This window comes from Phycodurus eques, chromosome 14 (assembly GCF_024500275.1).
Source record: "Phycodurus eques isolate BA_2022a chromosome 14, UOR_Pequ_1.1, whole genome shotgun sequence".
Lineage (NCBI taxonomy): Eukaryota > Metazoa > Chordata > Actinopteri > Syngnathiformes > Syngnathidae > Phycodurus > Phycodurus eques.
In genome coordinates, this window is record NC_084538.1 from 20,009,164 (window position 1) to 20,025,121 (window position 15,958).

Consider the following 15,958-nt stretch of genomic DNA (forward strand, 5'->3'; position numbering starts at 1 on the left):
ATACGCGGGCCGTGACCTTTCTTTGTTATCTTTTCTTAACCTCTAACACCTGCCTGACAAAGTGAAGTAGACCAAAAAAAAACCTCAAAAGCTGCTAAGGGGGCCCCAACCAGTTATTAGGTTTAGGGGGCAATCGCTTTTTCCACACAGTATATAAAAACTTTCATTTAAAAACTGCATTTGGCGTTTACTTGTGTTGTCTTTGACGAATATTTAAATAGGTTTGATGATAGGAAGCATTTAGGTCTGTCAAACATGCAACCAAAAGAAATCAGGTCACATTAAATAAATCAAAATATTCAAAATTCAATTCAATACTTGGTTAGGAATCCCTTTGCTTTCATCACTGCCTCAATGCGACGTCCTCTAAATCATGAAGTCCTCTAAAACATTCTGGTAGACTGTTGCGGTGACCTTGGATTTCAGAAAAAAGTTTACCAACACCTGCACTGGACATTGTACCCCAAATCATGACTGACTGTGGATATTTCACACTGGACCTCAAGCAGCTTGTGTTCTGTTCTTCACCAGTCTTCCTCGAAACCTTTGGACCTTGATTCCCGAATGAAAGGCACACTTTACTTTCATCAGAAAAGAGGACCTCGGACCACTGGTCAGCAGTCCAGTCCTTCTTCTCCTTGGCCCAATTGAGACGCTTCCTACGTTGGCTCAGGCTCTGAAGCAGCTTGACCTGAGGAACCCAACAGTTGTAGCCCATCTCCCGGATGCGTCTGAATGTGATGGTTTTTTGAAGCTGTGACTCCCGCCTCATTGCACTCTTTTTGGATCTCTGCTAGATTCTTGAATCTTCTCTGTTTGATAATCCGCTGAAGCCCACGGTCATCTCTTTTGCTGGTGCATCTTCTCCTGCCACATTTTGTCCTTCCACTAGACTTTACATTGTTATGTTTGGACACAGCACTCTGTGAACAGCCAGCCTCCTTAGCTGTGAACATTTGTGGCTTACCCTTCCTATGGAGGGTATCAATGATGGTCTTCTGGCCAGCTTTCTAGTCTGCAGTCTTCCCCATATTGAACCCAACTGAGACAATTAAACCAAACTGAAGCAATTTAATGACACCTGGGGAAACCTGTGCAGGTACTTTGAGTTTAGTAGATAATTAGTGTGTGACACTCTAAAACATTTATGGCCACCAAAAATGGGCTGATTTCTTCACAGTATTCAAATTTTTGAATTCCTGATTTCGTGGGTTTTATGAGCTGGAAGCCCAAATTATGTAAAAAAAAAAAAAAATTTAAATTAAATTAAATAAAAAATACAAAAATAAAATCTATACTTGAAATTGCGGTCCCTGAATCTATAATCCAAGAAAGTTTAACTTTTTGAATGGAGTTATGGAAATAAACTTTTCCATGATATTACATTTTTGTAGGGGTCTGTGAGATCTACATATAAAATTAGGCTTGGCCGGCACGGTGAACGACTGGTTAGCACATCTGCCTCACAGTTCTGAGGACTGGGGTTCAAATCCTGGCCCCGCCTGTGTGGAGTTTGCATGTTCTCCCCGTGCCTGGGTGGGTTCTCTTCAGGAACTCCTGTTTCCTCCCACATCCCAAAAACATGCATGGGAGGTTAATTGGAAACTCTAAATTGGCCGTAGGTATGAATGTGAGCGACCGGTTTAGGGTGTACCCCGCCTCTCGCCCGAAGATAACTGGCATAAGCTCCAGCAGCCCGCGAGCCGCGTGAGGAGAAGCGGTTAAGAAAATGCTTTGATGGATGGATAATTAGGCTTTACACGATCAGGATTTTTGGGGCCGAGGAAGTTTAAAAAAATGATAACCGATCACCGGATGAAGCAAGGTGTCCATTTACATGAGTTGTTCATTTAGTGTATATACTTGTGTATTTCATGACTTGTTCATTTATTGTATATACTTGTGTACTGTATACGGAGTACTGTATCCAATCCATCCATCCATTTTCTGTACCGCTGATCCTCACTCGGGTCGCGGACATGCTGGAGCCCATCCCAGCTCAAAATTATTCTCGAGCATTTTAGACGAAAGTTAAAACATCAATGACCTCTTCGGGGCATTCAAGGATTGGCCACTGACATAAGTTTAAGTCAGATCAACATTACAACATGACATAAATAATGGGAGCTAATTTACTGTAATTAAATTACTTTATTGCAATTAAATTACTTTAATACATACTGTTAATGACATGCTTCCTCTAACTTTCTCACTGTCCCAGCTATATGGACGGGTGTTGTCCAGAGTTTGCATCAGTTTGGCTTTTCCTCTCTTTTTTTTTTTTACCCCCACGCTGCGTTGCTTGAATGCGGCATGCTCCTCCTTGTGTACATTCTTCAGGTGACGATCAAATTTGTGTTTAAGCATTTAGATGACGTTCCCCACGACGTATTTCAGTTGTGCACAGACTGCAAATAACTTACGTGTTGTTTGTCTGAGACACTTCAAAATAGTCCCACACAGATGACATGTTTTTAACAGACATGATTGAAAAAAACGTTATTGGCCGTCAGATGGTTACAGTACTGCGCCACACGACAAGGCTAAAAATAAACTAGCTTTTGGATTCATACGCGGCGCCGACGCAGCGTTAAATGTCTTGTGCGGAGCCGATCGATGGAGTCATTGATCGGATCGGGGAATTATGACACGAAAGCCGATCAGTATAAAATGCTAATTATCGGCCGATACCGATCACACCGGCGTAAAGTCTATATATTATATAAAGTCAGGGCTCTGTCTGGGCCATTCAAAAAAAGTCACGCAGTTGTTCTGAAGCCACTCCTTTGGTATTTTAGCTCTGTGCTTATTGGACAGGTGATGAGCAGGGCCTGGTTTTCTCCACACATGCAACTTAGAATTAAGGCCAACAATTTCTATCTTGGTCTCATCAGACCAGACATTCTTATTTCTCACCATTTTTGAGTCCTTCAGGTGTTTTTTTTTTTTAGCAAACTCCATGCGGGTTTTCATGTCTTGCACTGAGAAGAGGCGTCCGTCGGGCTACTCTGCCATAAAGCCCCAACTGGTGGAAGGGCTGCAGTGATGGTTGACTTCCTAGAACTTTCGCCCCGACTGCATCTCTGGAGCTCAGCCACAGTGATCTTTGGGTTCTTCTTTACCTCCCTCACCAAGGCTCTTCTCCCCCAATTGCTCAGTTTGGCCAGACGGCCAGCTTTAGGAAGGGTTCTGATAATCCCAAACGTCTTCCATTTCATGATTATGGAGGCCACTGTGCTCTTAGGGACCTTAAGTGCAGCAGAATTGTTTTTGTAACTTTGGCCAGATCTGCACCTTGCAACAATTCTGTCTCCGAGCTCTTCAGGCAGTTCCTTTGACTTATGATTCTCATTTGCTCTGACATGCACTGTGAGCTGTAAGGTCTTATATAGACAAGGGTGTGGCGTTCCTAATCAAGACCAATCAGTATAACCAAACACAGCTGGACTCCAATGAAGATGTCGAACCACCTTAAGGATGATCAGAAGAAATGGACAGCACCCGAGTTAAATATGAGTGTCACAGCAAAGAGTCTGAATACTTATGGCTGTGATATTTCAGTTTTTCGTTTTTAATAAGTCAGCAACAATTACAGATCGGTACGTCAATAAGGGGTGCTGTGTGTACATTAATATGGAAAAAAAAGATATTTTAACAAACAGCTGCACTATAACAAAGTGAAAAATTTAAGGGGGTCTGAAAACTTTCCGTACCCACTGTATACAGACAGATATATAGAGTATATGTACGATATATACAGACGTTTATTTTTATTTTCCCCTCTCGAAAAATTATTATTATTTTTTGAATCAACTGGTTTCAGGCTAAATTAATGGTGGAAAAGTTTTGAAAGTATTTATTATTTTTATTTTTTTTTAATATCCCAGCAACCTGGCATTTGAAGTGTGTTTAGATTGATTTTTCTTTTTTTTTGTACAATTCCCAGCAACTGTCCTTGAGATTGGTTCAGTAGAGGAGGAACACATTGAGATAAAACTGCAATTAACAGACCTTCAGACTTCTTGAAATACCATATTTGCTCTCTATGGTTGGATAAAACCAGAGCTGGCATTGTACCTTTAATATGTTTGTTTGAAATGCAAATGCCTTACTCATTGATTTTCTTGTGGCCCTGGTCAATCTGGTGGAGGTTGGAGTTGTCCAAGAGTCCTTCCTGTTGGAGAGCACAAGTGTCGCCATATAGACGCAACTTCTGCAGGTTCCTGATGGAAAATGTAGGAAAACAAAAAAGGTAAACTTTAGTAACTGGAACTCAACATTGCAGTATTCTACATAAGTCCTGTAATAGTCTTATAACCAAGCTAGGAGACCAGTGATGAGGAGTATACTGAAATGTTGTGCTCTGCCTCTATGACAATAGATGTGCCTGCTTTTATTTTAAATAACAAAAAATGAGACTGTATAATGGCAAGGAACAGTAAACATACTACAGATGACTCTGACCATCTTGGTTGTCATGTTGTGCTCTCTACACAAACCTTGATCCTGAAAATTGCAATTAGCTTTTACATCGGCTTCGCCTATCCACTCCTCGTCCCTTCATGAGACTGTGGTAAGAAGCATGGTAATAAGTGTAGCTTTTTCGCTACCATGGAGGCGATGATTAGTGGCAATGCATTGACACCAGAAGCAAAGATAACTTTTGCTTTCGCGGCTTGGCATCCGGGAAGGCGTAATAAAATAGTGTGCACACGCCGGTATGTCAGATGCTGGATTCTCCCCCACACACAATAACCATAACAATCAGTGTAATGGGTGTAACAAGTCAACGCTCAATGATTTTCATAACAAAATACGGACGTACCGTAACATTTGGCAGCTCTGACTGACAGTGTCAGAGGTATCAAAATGACAAATTTAAAAACACTGTTACCGTTATGATAGGTTGCTGTGGTGTAGTGCAGTAGCTTCAAATCTATGGCCCATGGGCCAGAACCGGCCCATCAGGTGTCCAATCAAGCCCGCAGGGATTGCTCTGTCTGTCAGGCAAGTTTTACTTCATAAATAAAAATACTTATTTTGGAACGCATGCTTTAATTTTGACACAAGCACTGTAGAACCAGAAGTGTTGTGACTCCTGTGATGTGTGCAATGCAAAGGGTAGACCAACAACATATGAAACCATATGGATTTAGAATGGGATATCACTTAAAATCATATGAGAGTCAAGGCAGGTGAGCAAATACTTTTGGCAATATAGTATATATGAATGTGCTTGAGCCACGCTATGAAATCCCGTTACACACCCACTTCAATGAGACGATTGTGCCACATCTTTAGGAGCAGGAAAATAAAATAAATTATGGATGAATTATGCCGGGTATCGTCTGTTGCGCTCACCACAGACGGATGGACTTCCAGGAAAACGGAAACCTAAATTGACTATATACTTTACCCCAATCTTATCGGCCTGATCAGTATCGGCCGATAATTAGCATTTTATGCTGATTGGCTTTAATGTCATAATTTGCCGATCCGATCAAGTTCCGCAAAAGACATTTACTCTGCGACACCATCGTGTACGGTAAATTGGAATCCAAAAGCTAGTTTATTTTTAGCCTTGTCATGTGTCTTTTGACGTAGTACTGTAAATATCTGACCACCAACATTTTATTTATTCATTTTTTATTTTTGTAAAAACGGCAGAGTGGGACAGACAACACGTCTGAGACAGACAACATGTAATGCCTGGATCAGACTAGAAGACAAATTTGGTCTATTTCAAGACTACTGCAATAAAATCTTGTATTCCAATACCACCGCATCCCGTTTTTTTACGACCACTAGGCTTTATCTTGTCAACTCAAACGCGACCGGATACACTCAATACCACGGCCACGACAACAACGATCGCGTCATGTGTATTATAAGAACTAAATGGGGGAAAACGTGTGTTGGTGCTCACCGGTGCTCGGGAGAGGACTTTAATTCAAGGATTGCTTAAGGTATGTTCACGTGCTTTTAATACGATACGGCTCGCAAGCAGGCAACAGAACGTTATGTAGCCTAACATGCTAGTGCTAGCACTAATGGTTGTACCGGCATTCTGTCAAATCATGCTCTAAAGTTCTGGTGTGTGTGAAGTAATGTAATTACAATAAAGTAATTTAATTACAGTAAGTTAGCACCCATTATTTCCGTCATGTTGTGACTGATTAGAATACATGACCTGACTAGAGCAGTGATTTCCAACCTTTATGGAGCCAAGGAACATATTTTACAATTTAAAAATCTCACGGCACACCAACAAACTAAAATTTCACACAAAGTGGATACATTAATTACTGTATGTACTTCCTGCCATCTAATAGAAGAGCATTTATTTGTTTCATCTGTCACTATGCCTCACTGGCATAAATAGATGCACAAAGATATATTTATTGTAAATATAAGTTTTTAAGCAATTAAGTCAATGAACAAGTCATTTAAATAAACACATTGCTCCATCTTGTGATTGGATCGGTGATCGGTTATCATTTTTTTAAACTCGCAGATCGGTCCCAAAAATCCTGTTCGTGTAAAGCCTAATTGACTGCTCATTACATCACAGCGTAGTGGGAGATGAGGAGGCCTGTGCTGCAGACACGCCCCTTCTTGTCGAGTCACACAGGGACAAATCTGGCGCAGGCACCAACAAAAGCAGTGGCTGAGTGGAAGCTAGAGAGAAATGCAGCGAATGAGTCAGATAGGGTGCTTTGCACATGCAGTAAAGGGGAGATGACTGCAAAGAGGTCTACACTATCCCCAGACAATGTGGACATCCTTATCCATTTGAAAAATAATTGAAAATTATAAACGCAGGCATGCTTTTGTTTACTCTCTTTTCTTCTCTCAATGACATGGACATTCATTCATCTTCCGTTCCGCTTATCCTCACAAGGGTCGCGGACGTGCTGGAGCCTATCCCAGCTATCTTCGGGCGGGAGGCGGGGCACACCCCAAACTGGTCGCCAGCCAATCGCAGGGCACACAGAAACCAACAACCACTCGCCTTCACATTCACGGGCAGTCTTGAGTGTTCAATTAATGCATGTTTTTGGGATGTGGGAGGAAACAGGAATGCCCGGAGAAAACCCATGCAGGCACGGGGAGAACATGCAACCTCCACACAGGTGGGGCCGGGGTTTGAATCCCGGTCCTCAGAATTGTGAGGCAGATGTGCTGACCGTTCCCTCACCGTGCGGCCCAGAAATACAACGTTCATACAATAAATCAAAGTTTAAAAAATAAGTGATAAAATGTATGCCATCTGATTTTGAGCAGTGACAAAGCCCAAATGCTTTTGAGTACAACATACCTGTACAGTGTTTTTTTGTTTTTTTTTCATCCAAATTTGGCAGTTTTTCTGGCTTCTTTAGTCTGTTAAGGACTCTATACCTCTGTGCCAAATAGTTTATTTGTTTAAGTGCAATTTTTGCGATCAGAGTGTGTCTGATTCTATTATATTTTGAATTTATCTATTGTATTTATCGTTCTACATTACAATGCCAATTATATCAGTGGCATAAAAAAAAAAAATACTATCATTTATCATGATAGTCTTTGGGAAAATATATCATCCTAAAAAATTTGCCATCATGGCAGGCTGACAATATATTGAGAGAGCGCAAGCGCAATTGATGATAAAAAAATATTGTACAAATAAAAATCTGCATCACAGCGGGGCCGCAAAGCTGTATATGTACATGTGCGCACTGGGACTCAAGTTCTCAAAAGTTCAGAAGTCCAGCTTTTATTTCATGGTATTTTCATCTAGATGTGTTAAACAAATCAGGACAGAGCACCTTTTGTTTGAAGCTACCCACTTTTCAAGTGAGCAAAGTATTGGAACAGACATTATTAAATTAAATGAAAGTGAATAATATTTCATGATTCTTTTTGCTGATGAGTGGTTTGGATCTTATGGTATGGTCCTATATGTCTTCTCTCGAAGTCTTGTTTGAACAGTGGATTGTGATACCCTGTGGAGGTTGGCAGTGATGTACTGACTGTTCTCTTGTTCTCTCAATGTTTCTGTCATCAACTGCTGTTGATCCCTTGGCTGACCTGTTCGATGTCTGTTGCTCATTACACCAGTAGTTTTTCTTTTTCAGGACATTCCAAATAGTTGTATTGGCTATGCCCGATGTTTGTGCAATAGCACTGATCGATATTCCCTCTTTTTTTTTAGCTTCAAAATGGTTTACTTTTCTTCCATAGACAGCTCTCTGGTCTTCATGTTTGGTTGACAGTAAATGCAGTTTTCACAGGTGGAAGCCAAAGCCAAAAACAAGTACTTTGTAATATTTAAGCAATCAATCTAAAAGGCAACACCTGAGCCATTAGTCACATATTAAAATACATTTGCTCACTTGAAAAGTGGGTGGATTCAAACAAAAGGTGGTTTGTCCTGAGTTGTATAACACATCTACCATGAAATAAAAGCTGGAATTTTGAACTTTTGTCTCATATTAATCTTTTGATCTAAAACCCAAATGTCTTCAGAATATAGCAAAAACAAAAGGAATGGACCTTGCTATTCCAATACTTTTGAAGGGCACCGTCTTTACTCATCTCAGCCAAAGTGCTGCTTGTTATCAAGTGAGTGGAGCCTCCTGCTGCCATACATCACTCGTTTCTCAAGTTTGAGCTCGCAAGTCAAAGTAACAACTCGGCCATTCGATGGCTCGTATCTGTGGTCTTTCAGCCAGTCAGGCCAGGGCCGCGGAGTCTAATTGAATGGAGTCAAGCCTAATTGACCTAAAACAGGAACATTTTAATCTGATTTCATGTCAGACAGGCAGGGGGGAAATGACTATCTGCTGTTGGTGGTGTGCGCACCTTGGCGTCTTATGGGGAGTGTGGTGCGACACATGGATGGAACTACATGTTTGCAGTAAGCTAAAAAAAAATATATATAAGAATGTCACGATAAAACAACTTGTTTTTCACAGATTAGGACGAATATATGCCTCTCAGTATTGTTATATTACCGGTCTGTCTGTGTTACTACGGAGTTTGTGTCTAAATATTTGTTACTTCAAGGTAAATACCCCTTGTGATCTCAGGTTAATTCTAGGGAGCCTGTTAATTGGGTTTTCCATTAACTGTTAGCATTCAGCTGGCAATTTCTAAATCAATCAGGCATTTCTTGAATTTAAATATACAATGTGTCATTCTTTTTGTTGCATTTTTAGTTTTACAGGTAACTACACCTAGGGTGTTATTAAACTGTGTAAAGCACGCTCGGGGAGGGCAGGGACTGTGTGTGTGTGTGCGAGAGAGAGAGAGAGAGAGAGAGACGCACTCACAAACAGAGTCTTATATTATACCGGTACAAAAAATACTCTGAAAAGTTACATTGTTTAATATAAAACAAAGCTATTACTATTACATTTGGCAAGATTTTTGTACCTTTGGATTATTTTGTCACTCAGTGACATTCAAAATGTCAGAAAATGAAGAGAGATCTTTTTCCCACGCTCTTGATCAGCTGAAAATCACGTGATCGACCCCGATTTTCAATTATGTGATTGGATCAGGACATCCCTACTCGTCAGGTTACAGATGGTGTGACATTTAAGATCATTTGAGTGGAGATGAAGCTGGATTTCATGTTTTAAATATTTTGGGCCGTACAGTGTACCCTGCTAGATCATAGTTCATTGTTTGTCTGCGGTCCATAAAAGCATCAAAAGATTCAGAGAATATGGAGAAATCTCTGCATGTAAGCGGCAAGGCCAAAAGCCAACATTGAATGCGGCACCACATTCAAAACCAGCATCATTGTGTAAAGGATATTGCCACATGAGCTCAGGAACACTTTAGAAAACCATTGTCAGTTAACACAGTCCGTCGCTGCATCTAAAGCGAAAGCCATATAACAACAACACCCAGAAACGCCATCAGGTTTTTTTTGGGACCCGAGCTCATCCTGGGTTGGGCATTTTTGAGTGGTGGCCCAACAGCCAATTTGTGGTGACCCTGTCAGAATCTGTACTCCCTATTTTAGGGATTCTTTTGTATTTAATGTCTTTATACTTTACTATTTAAGCCCCTTTTAAGAAATTATTAGTAGAATTTCATTATGGCAATGACTGTACTCATCTCACTAAAATCAAGGCATTGCAATTGCAGTGATTGATAATGCTTAAAAGAATAAATCAATTACAATATTATTAAAATATTTACTTTGCAATAACATTCCAACAATGCTTTATCTTGTGTCTAGATGTTCTGCACACTATGTATAATTAGAGGTGCTCTGATCAGTGTTTTACGCTGCCGATTCCGGTATCGCTAATCATTGAGTGGGATTTGCAGATCAATCAGATTGCGACACCTCTTGTATTAGGGGTGCACAAGACAAAAAAAAAACAACACATGGTTTGGCTCGTGTCACAGTTTTGAGTCACAGATCAGATCGTTTTTCAGATCAACAAAAGAATGAAGACTACAAGTATAACTTAGTCCTCCATTTATTTTGTTGAACACTTTTGCCCATTAAATAAAAACAGCATTCAACTCAAAATGTCCAATGTGGTCATTTAACTTATGACAAAAAGTCCAAAAGAAAAGGCATGATACTTTCTTCTTTTAAACATGGGCTGTGAATTAAAAAAAAAAAAAAAAAACTTCGTGCAATTTAAGGCATATCGTCCTTTAAACATTGAGAATAAATGTTAAAAGACTTCTTGATAATTGTAGCTTCATTGGCAGTTATTCATTTCTGTGCTTCTCTCTAATTCTGTCAGTTAGATTACTTACCCCACTACAATGACCTATGCTGTGACATTGCTTTTTATTGCACTCTGTTTTCATGTCCCCGGTTACGACTTCAAGAGTGGACTAAGGAAACTTGGCAGAAAGTTTGGACAGTGGCTCGGGTTCCTCCATTGGAACCTCTGAGGTTGAACAAAATCTGCCCCAAGCAGGTTAAAAACGCTTCTTTTTTTTCTTCTTATGCTTATAATTGAGCAATTTAGAGCTTGTTTCCTCTCACATCCCAAAAACATGCATGGTAGGTTGAGTGAAGACTCTTAATTGCCCATAGGTGTGAATGTGAGTGCGAATGATTGTTTGTTTAAATGTGCCCTGCGATTGGCTTGCAACCAGTTAGATGTGTACCCCGCCTCTCGTCCAGAGTCAGCTGGGATAGACTCCAGCACGCCCGTGACCCTAATGAGGAGAAGCGGTACAGAAGATGAATAAAATGAATGAATGAAGTCATGTTAAGTACTTTATAATTTCTGCTGCCTCTTGGCTTTTGAAAAAGAGATTTTCCCTCTCAATAAGCTTTTACCTGGTTAAATAAAGGATTAATTTTTTTTTATTTTTTATTTTTTTTTAATATGGCCACCCCTCGAGCTGTTGCACTGTGATGCGAGACCTTTATCCAGCAATAAATGATGCGGAAAATTGCTGAAGTCAACTGCTGCCTGAATGTTGATCACGTGTGCCGCTGTGGTTATAGTTTATAAACAGTTATGGTTCCGATATGTGTGTGTTCCCCACATAACACACACACACGCACACCTCCAAACTCTACGTTTTAATGATGTTGCCGTGGTCGAGTGAGCTTTTAACTCCAGCCCTTAGCTCGCTAGCTCATTTGAGCGCAGGCTCGCGAATGTAATATACAATTAACTTTCCCTTTGTCCCAGTTGTGCGCGTCTCTGGAGCAAACACCGTTTTGCCCTTAGCCAGTGGCTTGCACAGTCATGTTGAAAAAGGAGTGGGCCAACCCCAAACTGTTCCCATATGGTTGGGAGCAATGAGTTGTTCAAAAGCTCTTGCTCCTGCTGAATCCTTCAGAGTTCCTTTCATTCATCATTCCCGACATTTTGGACAATTCCAAGCTCCCAAATTTGTTGGAATGACTCTTCACCAATGCACAAAGCAATGTCCATAAAGACATGGATGAGACTTTGGTGTGGATAAACTTGACTGGCCTGCAGAGAGTCCTGACCTCAACCTGATAAGACAACTTTTGGATGAATTAGAGTGCAGAATGCGAGCCAGACCTCCTCCAACATCATTATGTGACTTCACAAATACGCTTCTGGAGGAGTGGTCAAAAAGTCCCGACACACACTCCAAAACCTTGTGGAAAACCTTTTCAGAAGAATTAAAACTGTTTTAGTGGTAAAGGGTGGACTGACATCATATTAAACCCTATGGATTAAGAAGGGGATGTCACTTCAGATCATATGTGGGTCAAGGCAAGTGAGCGAATACTTTTGACAAAAAAAGTATGTACAGTGGGTACGGAAAGTATTCAGACCCCTTTAAATTTTTCACTGTTGTATTGTAGCCATTTGCTAAAATCATTTAAGTTTATTTTTTCCCTGATTAATGTATACACAGCACCCCATATTAGCAGAAAAAACAGAATTGTTGAAATTTTTGCAGATTTACTAAAAAAAGAAAAACTGAAATATCAGAGCCATAAGTATTCAGACCCTTTTCTATGACACTCATATATTTAACTCGGGTACTCAAGTACAGGGATATCCTGGACGAAAACCTTCTCCAGAGTGCTCAGGACCTCAGACTGGGCCGAAGGTTCACCTTCTAACAAGACAATGACCATAAGCACACAGCTAAAATAAGGAAGAAGTGGCTTCAAAACAACTGTGTGACTGTTCTTGAATGGCCCAGCCACAGCCCTGACTTAAATCCAATTGAGGATCTCTGGAGAGACCTGAAAATGGCTGTCCACCAATGTTCACCATCCAACCCGACAGAAGTGGAAAGGATCTACAAGGAGGAATGGCAGAGGATCCCCAAATCCAGGTGTGAAAAACTGGTTTCATCATTCCCAAAAAGACTCATTGCTGTATTACCTCAAAAGCGTACTTCTATTAAATACTGAGCAAAGGGTCTGAATACTTATGGGTGTGTGATATTTCAGTTTTTTTTTTTAATCTGCAAAAATGTTAATTCAATTTTTTTCTGTCAATATGGGGTGCTGTGTGTACATTAATGAGGAAAAAAAAAATCACAAATGATTTTAGCAAATGGCTGCAATATAAAGAGTGAAAGCGAAAATTTAAAGGGGTTCTGAATACTTTCCGTACCCACTGTATACTGTACTATGAAACACCTGTCATTACTATGAACAGAAACATTATTATGCTTAGGACTTAAAACAACAATGGCACTGTCAAAGGTTTCACGTCTCTGGTTGGGTGCTTCAGCATTTCAACATAGACACTGGATGAAATAAAAAAAAAAAGAAAAAAAAGAATGAAATTAAACTAAACCTATAATACGTAACTTCTGTCCTCCCCCTACGCTGGAATTCAGTATTACAACAACAGACCAGGATATTCGATATGACGTAGACTCCTTGTATGTGATGATTCTACGACATTTTTATTTTGTTTTAAAGGACAGCCAGAGGGGGAAAAAGATGGATTATTCAAAAGAGGCAATCAGGGATCTCGTCTGATGTACGTCCCGCGTCTAAGATGCACAAAAATTAGCAGGGACGCATAAAGTACGATCAATCTGAGGCTTCGGACGCATGGCTTAATACTCTGGCGTGGTCCTGGAAATCCGGCGTATGAATTTTTTGGGGATGAGACAGGACTCTCGAGTGCAACTAATTTGGTCGCATATGCACCTTAATTTCTGATGGCTCTCACGTACACAAAGCTCAGCTTTCTGACAGCGACAGAAAATTGCAGTTGCAGCGACAGAAAATTGAGCAGCATATGAGGAATTAGGTCCAAAGCCTAACGCAGCCGCGACAATGTGGGAACATTTTGGATTCAAGCCAAATGAACGAGGCCATCCCACTAACACCAACGAGCTGGTATGTTGAATTTGTACATACACACCATCCCACTCAATTTCTTCCGCTGGGAACAAAAAACAAAGTGGGACAACTCCCGTTTCCCGTCATCTTGCAATTATGTAACGCTTTGCCGAACAATGCAAATACAAACCTGAATATGGCACACATATGCTTAATATATACAGTAGAGCGTTACTATCGTAAGAGATGTGTTGACATGTTGACAAAGCAGTATTTAAAGAAAGGTTGCAGACTTTTGAAAAGTAGGACAACTTGAATCAAAACAGGTTGCTTGGATCTACTTGTGTTGTCATTTATGTTCCTACTTTACCTTAAACAACTAGAAACTTGATTGGCAGTATACTGCCTGTTGTGCCAAATTTTAATATTTGTTGAAGTGGAATATTTTTGTGAACAGAGTCTGAGTCTGTTATATTTATATCTAAAATATTTCATTTATTCCTCCACATTACAATGTTAATAATTCTTAAAATTAGAATTAAGTGAATTGTTCTTAAAAATGATGTACTTAAATTATTATACTCCAATACATCAGTTGTCTGTTATATCAGTGGGATAAAAAAACCTTGACAAGACTATCGTTTGTTGTGATATTTGGGAAAATATCGTCCTAAAAAATCTGCTATCATGACAGGCCTAAACGCATAATATACTGAGAGAGAACAAGAGCAATGGATAACAAAAATATTGTACAAACAGGATATTTAAAAAAAATTAAAAAATAAAATAGAACCTGTAGTAAAAATCTGCAATATAGCAGGACCGCAAAGCAAGAACCGTGACATAGCATAGGATTACTGCATCTGTATTTCGTGATGACAAGTTGCAGGGACTCAACCCAGGGTTCATGGGTTTGGACTCATTGTTTCCATGACATGTGCATCTCGGCACTCGCATACAGTCCCCTCCAAAATTATTGTAACAGCAAGGTCAATTCCTTTGTTTTTGCTGTATATTGAAGACATTTGTGTTTCAGATCAAAAGATGATGAGACAGAAGTTCAGAATTCCAGCTTTTATTTCATGGTATTTACAGTGAGATGTGTTAAACAACTCAGGACAGAGGACCTTTTGTTTGAAGCCACCCACTTTTCAAGTGAGCAAAAGTATTGGAACATACATTATTAAATTAACTTACAGTGAATTCAACTGCATTAAGCCTGTGACCCACTGACTCCCCCAGACTGTTGCATTCTTCATTTGAAATGCTTTTCCAGGCCTTCAATGCAGCCTCTTTCAGTTCTTGTCTGTATCTGGGGGTTTCTCCCTTCAGTCTCCTCTTCAGGAGGTAAAATGCATGCTCTATTGGGTTAAGGTCCAGTGATTGACTTGGCCTGTCTAAGACCTTCCACCCCCCCGATTAAGTCCTTTGTTGTGTTGGCAGCCTGTTTTGGGCCATTGTCTTGTTGCGTGATGAAGCTTTTCCCAAATTGGTTTGGATGCATTTTTCTGTAACCTGCCAGACAAAATGGTTTTGTCGACTTCAGAATTAATTCTGCTGCTACCATCATGAGTTACATCATCAATAAAGAATAGTGAGCCCATTCCAGAAGCAGCCATGCAATCCTGAGCCATGACATTACCGTCACCATGCTTCACAGATGAGCTTGTGTGTGTGTTTTAGATCATAAGCAGATCCTTTATTTCCTCCATACCTTGGCCTTTCCATCACTTTGGGAGAGGTTAATCTTGGTCTCATCACTCCATAAAATTTTGTTCCAAAACTTGTGTGGCTCATTGCTGTACCTTGCAAAATCCAATCTGGCCTTCCGATTCTTTTTGCTGATGAGTGGTTTGCATCTTGTGGTATGGCCTGTATATTTCTTCTCTCGAAGTCTTCTTCGAATAGTGGATTGTGATACCTTCACCCATGCCCTGTGGAGGTTGGCAGTGATGTCACTGACTGTTGTCTTTGGCTGTTTCTTCACAGCTTTCACAATGTTTCTGTCATCAACTGCCGTTGATACCCTTGGCCAACCTGTTCAGTGTCTGTTGCTCAGTACACCAGGAGTTTCTCTCTTTTTCAGGAGTTTCCAAATTGTTGTTTTGGCTATGCCCAACGTTTCGTGCAAGAACTCTGATCGACATTCCCTCTTCTCTTTAAAATGGTTTGCTTTTCTCCCACTAACAGCTCTCT

The 15,958-nt window shown here is 40.2% G+C and overlaps 1 protein-coding gene across 3 annotated transcripts in view; it reads right to left on the reverse strand.

The window, feature by feature from the left end:
• Positions 1–15,958, reverse strand: part of LOC133412582 (F-box only protein 33) — a 33,691-nt gene that overhangs the window by 15,449 nt on the left and 2,284 nt on the right. For all 3 annotated transcript variants that reach the window (XR_009769786.1, XM_061696007.1, XM_061696008.1), the window contains exon 2: positions 4,113–4,223. Coding sequence is in view for 2 of the 3 variants with exons in the window: in XM_061696007.1 (XP_061551991.1) it covers positions 4,113–4,223 (111 nt within the window). In the remaining variant the exon portion in view is untranslated. The remainder of the gene's footprint in view (positions 1–4,112; positions 4,224–15,958) is intronic.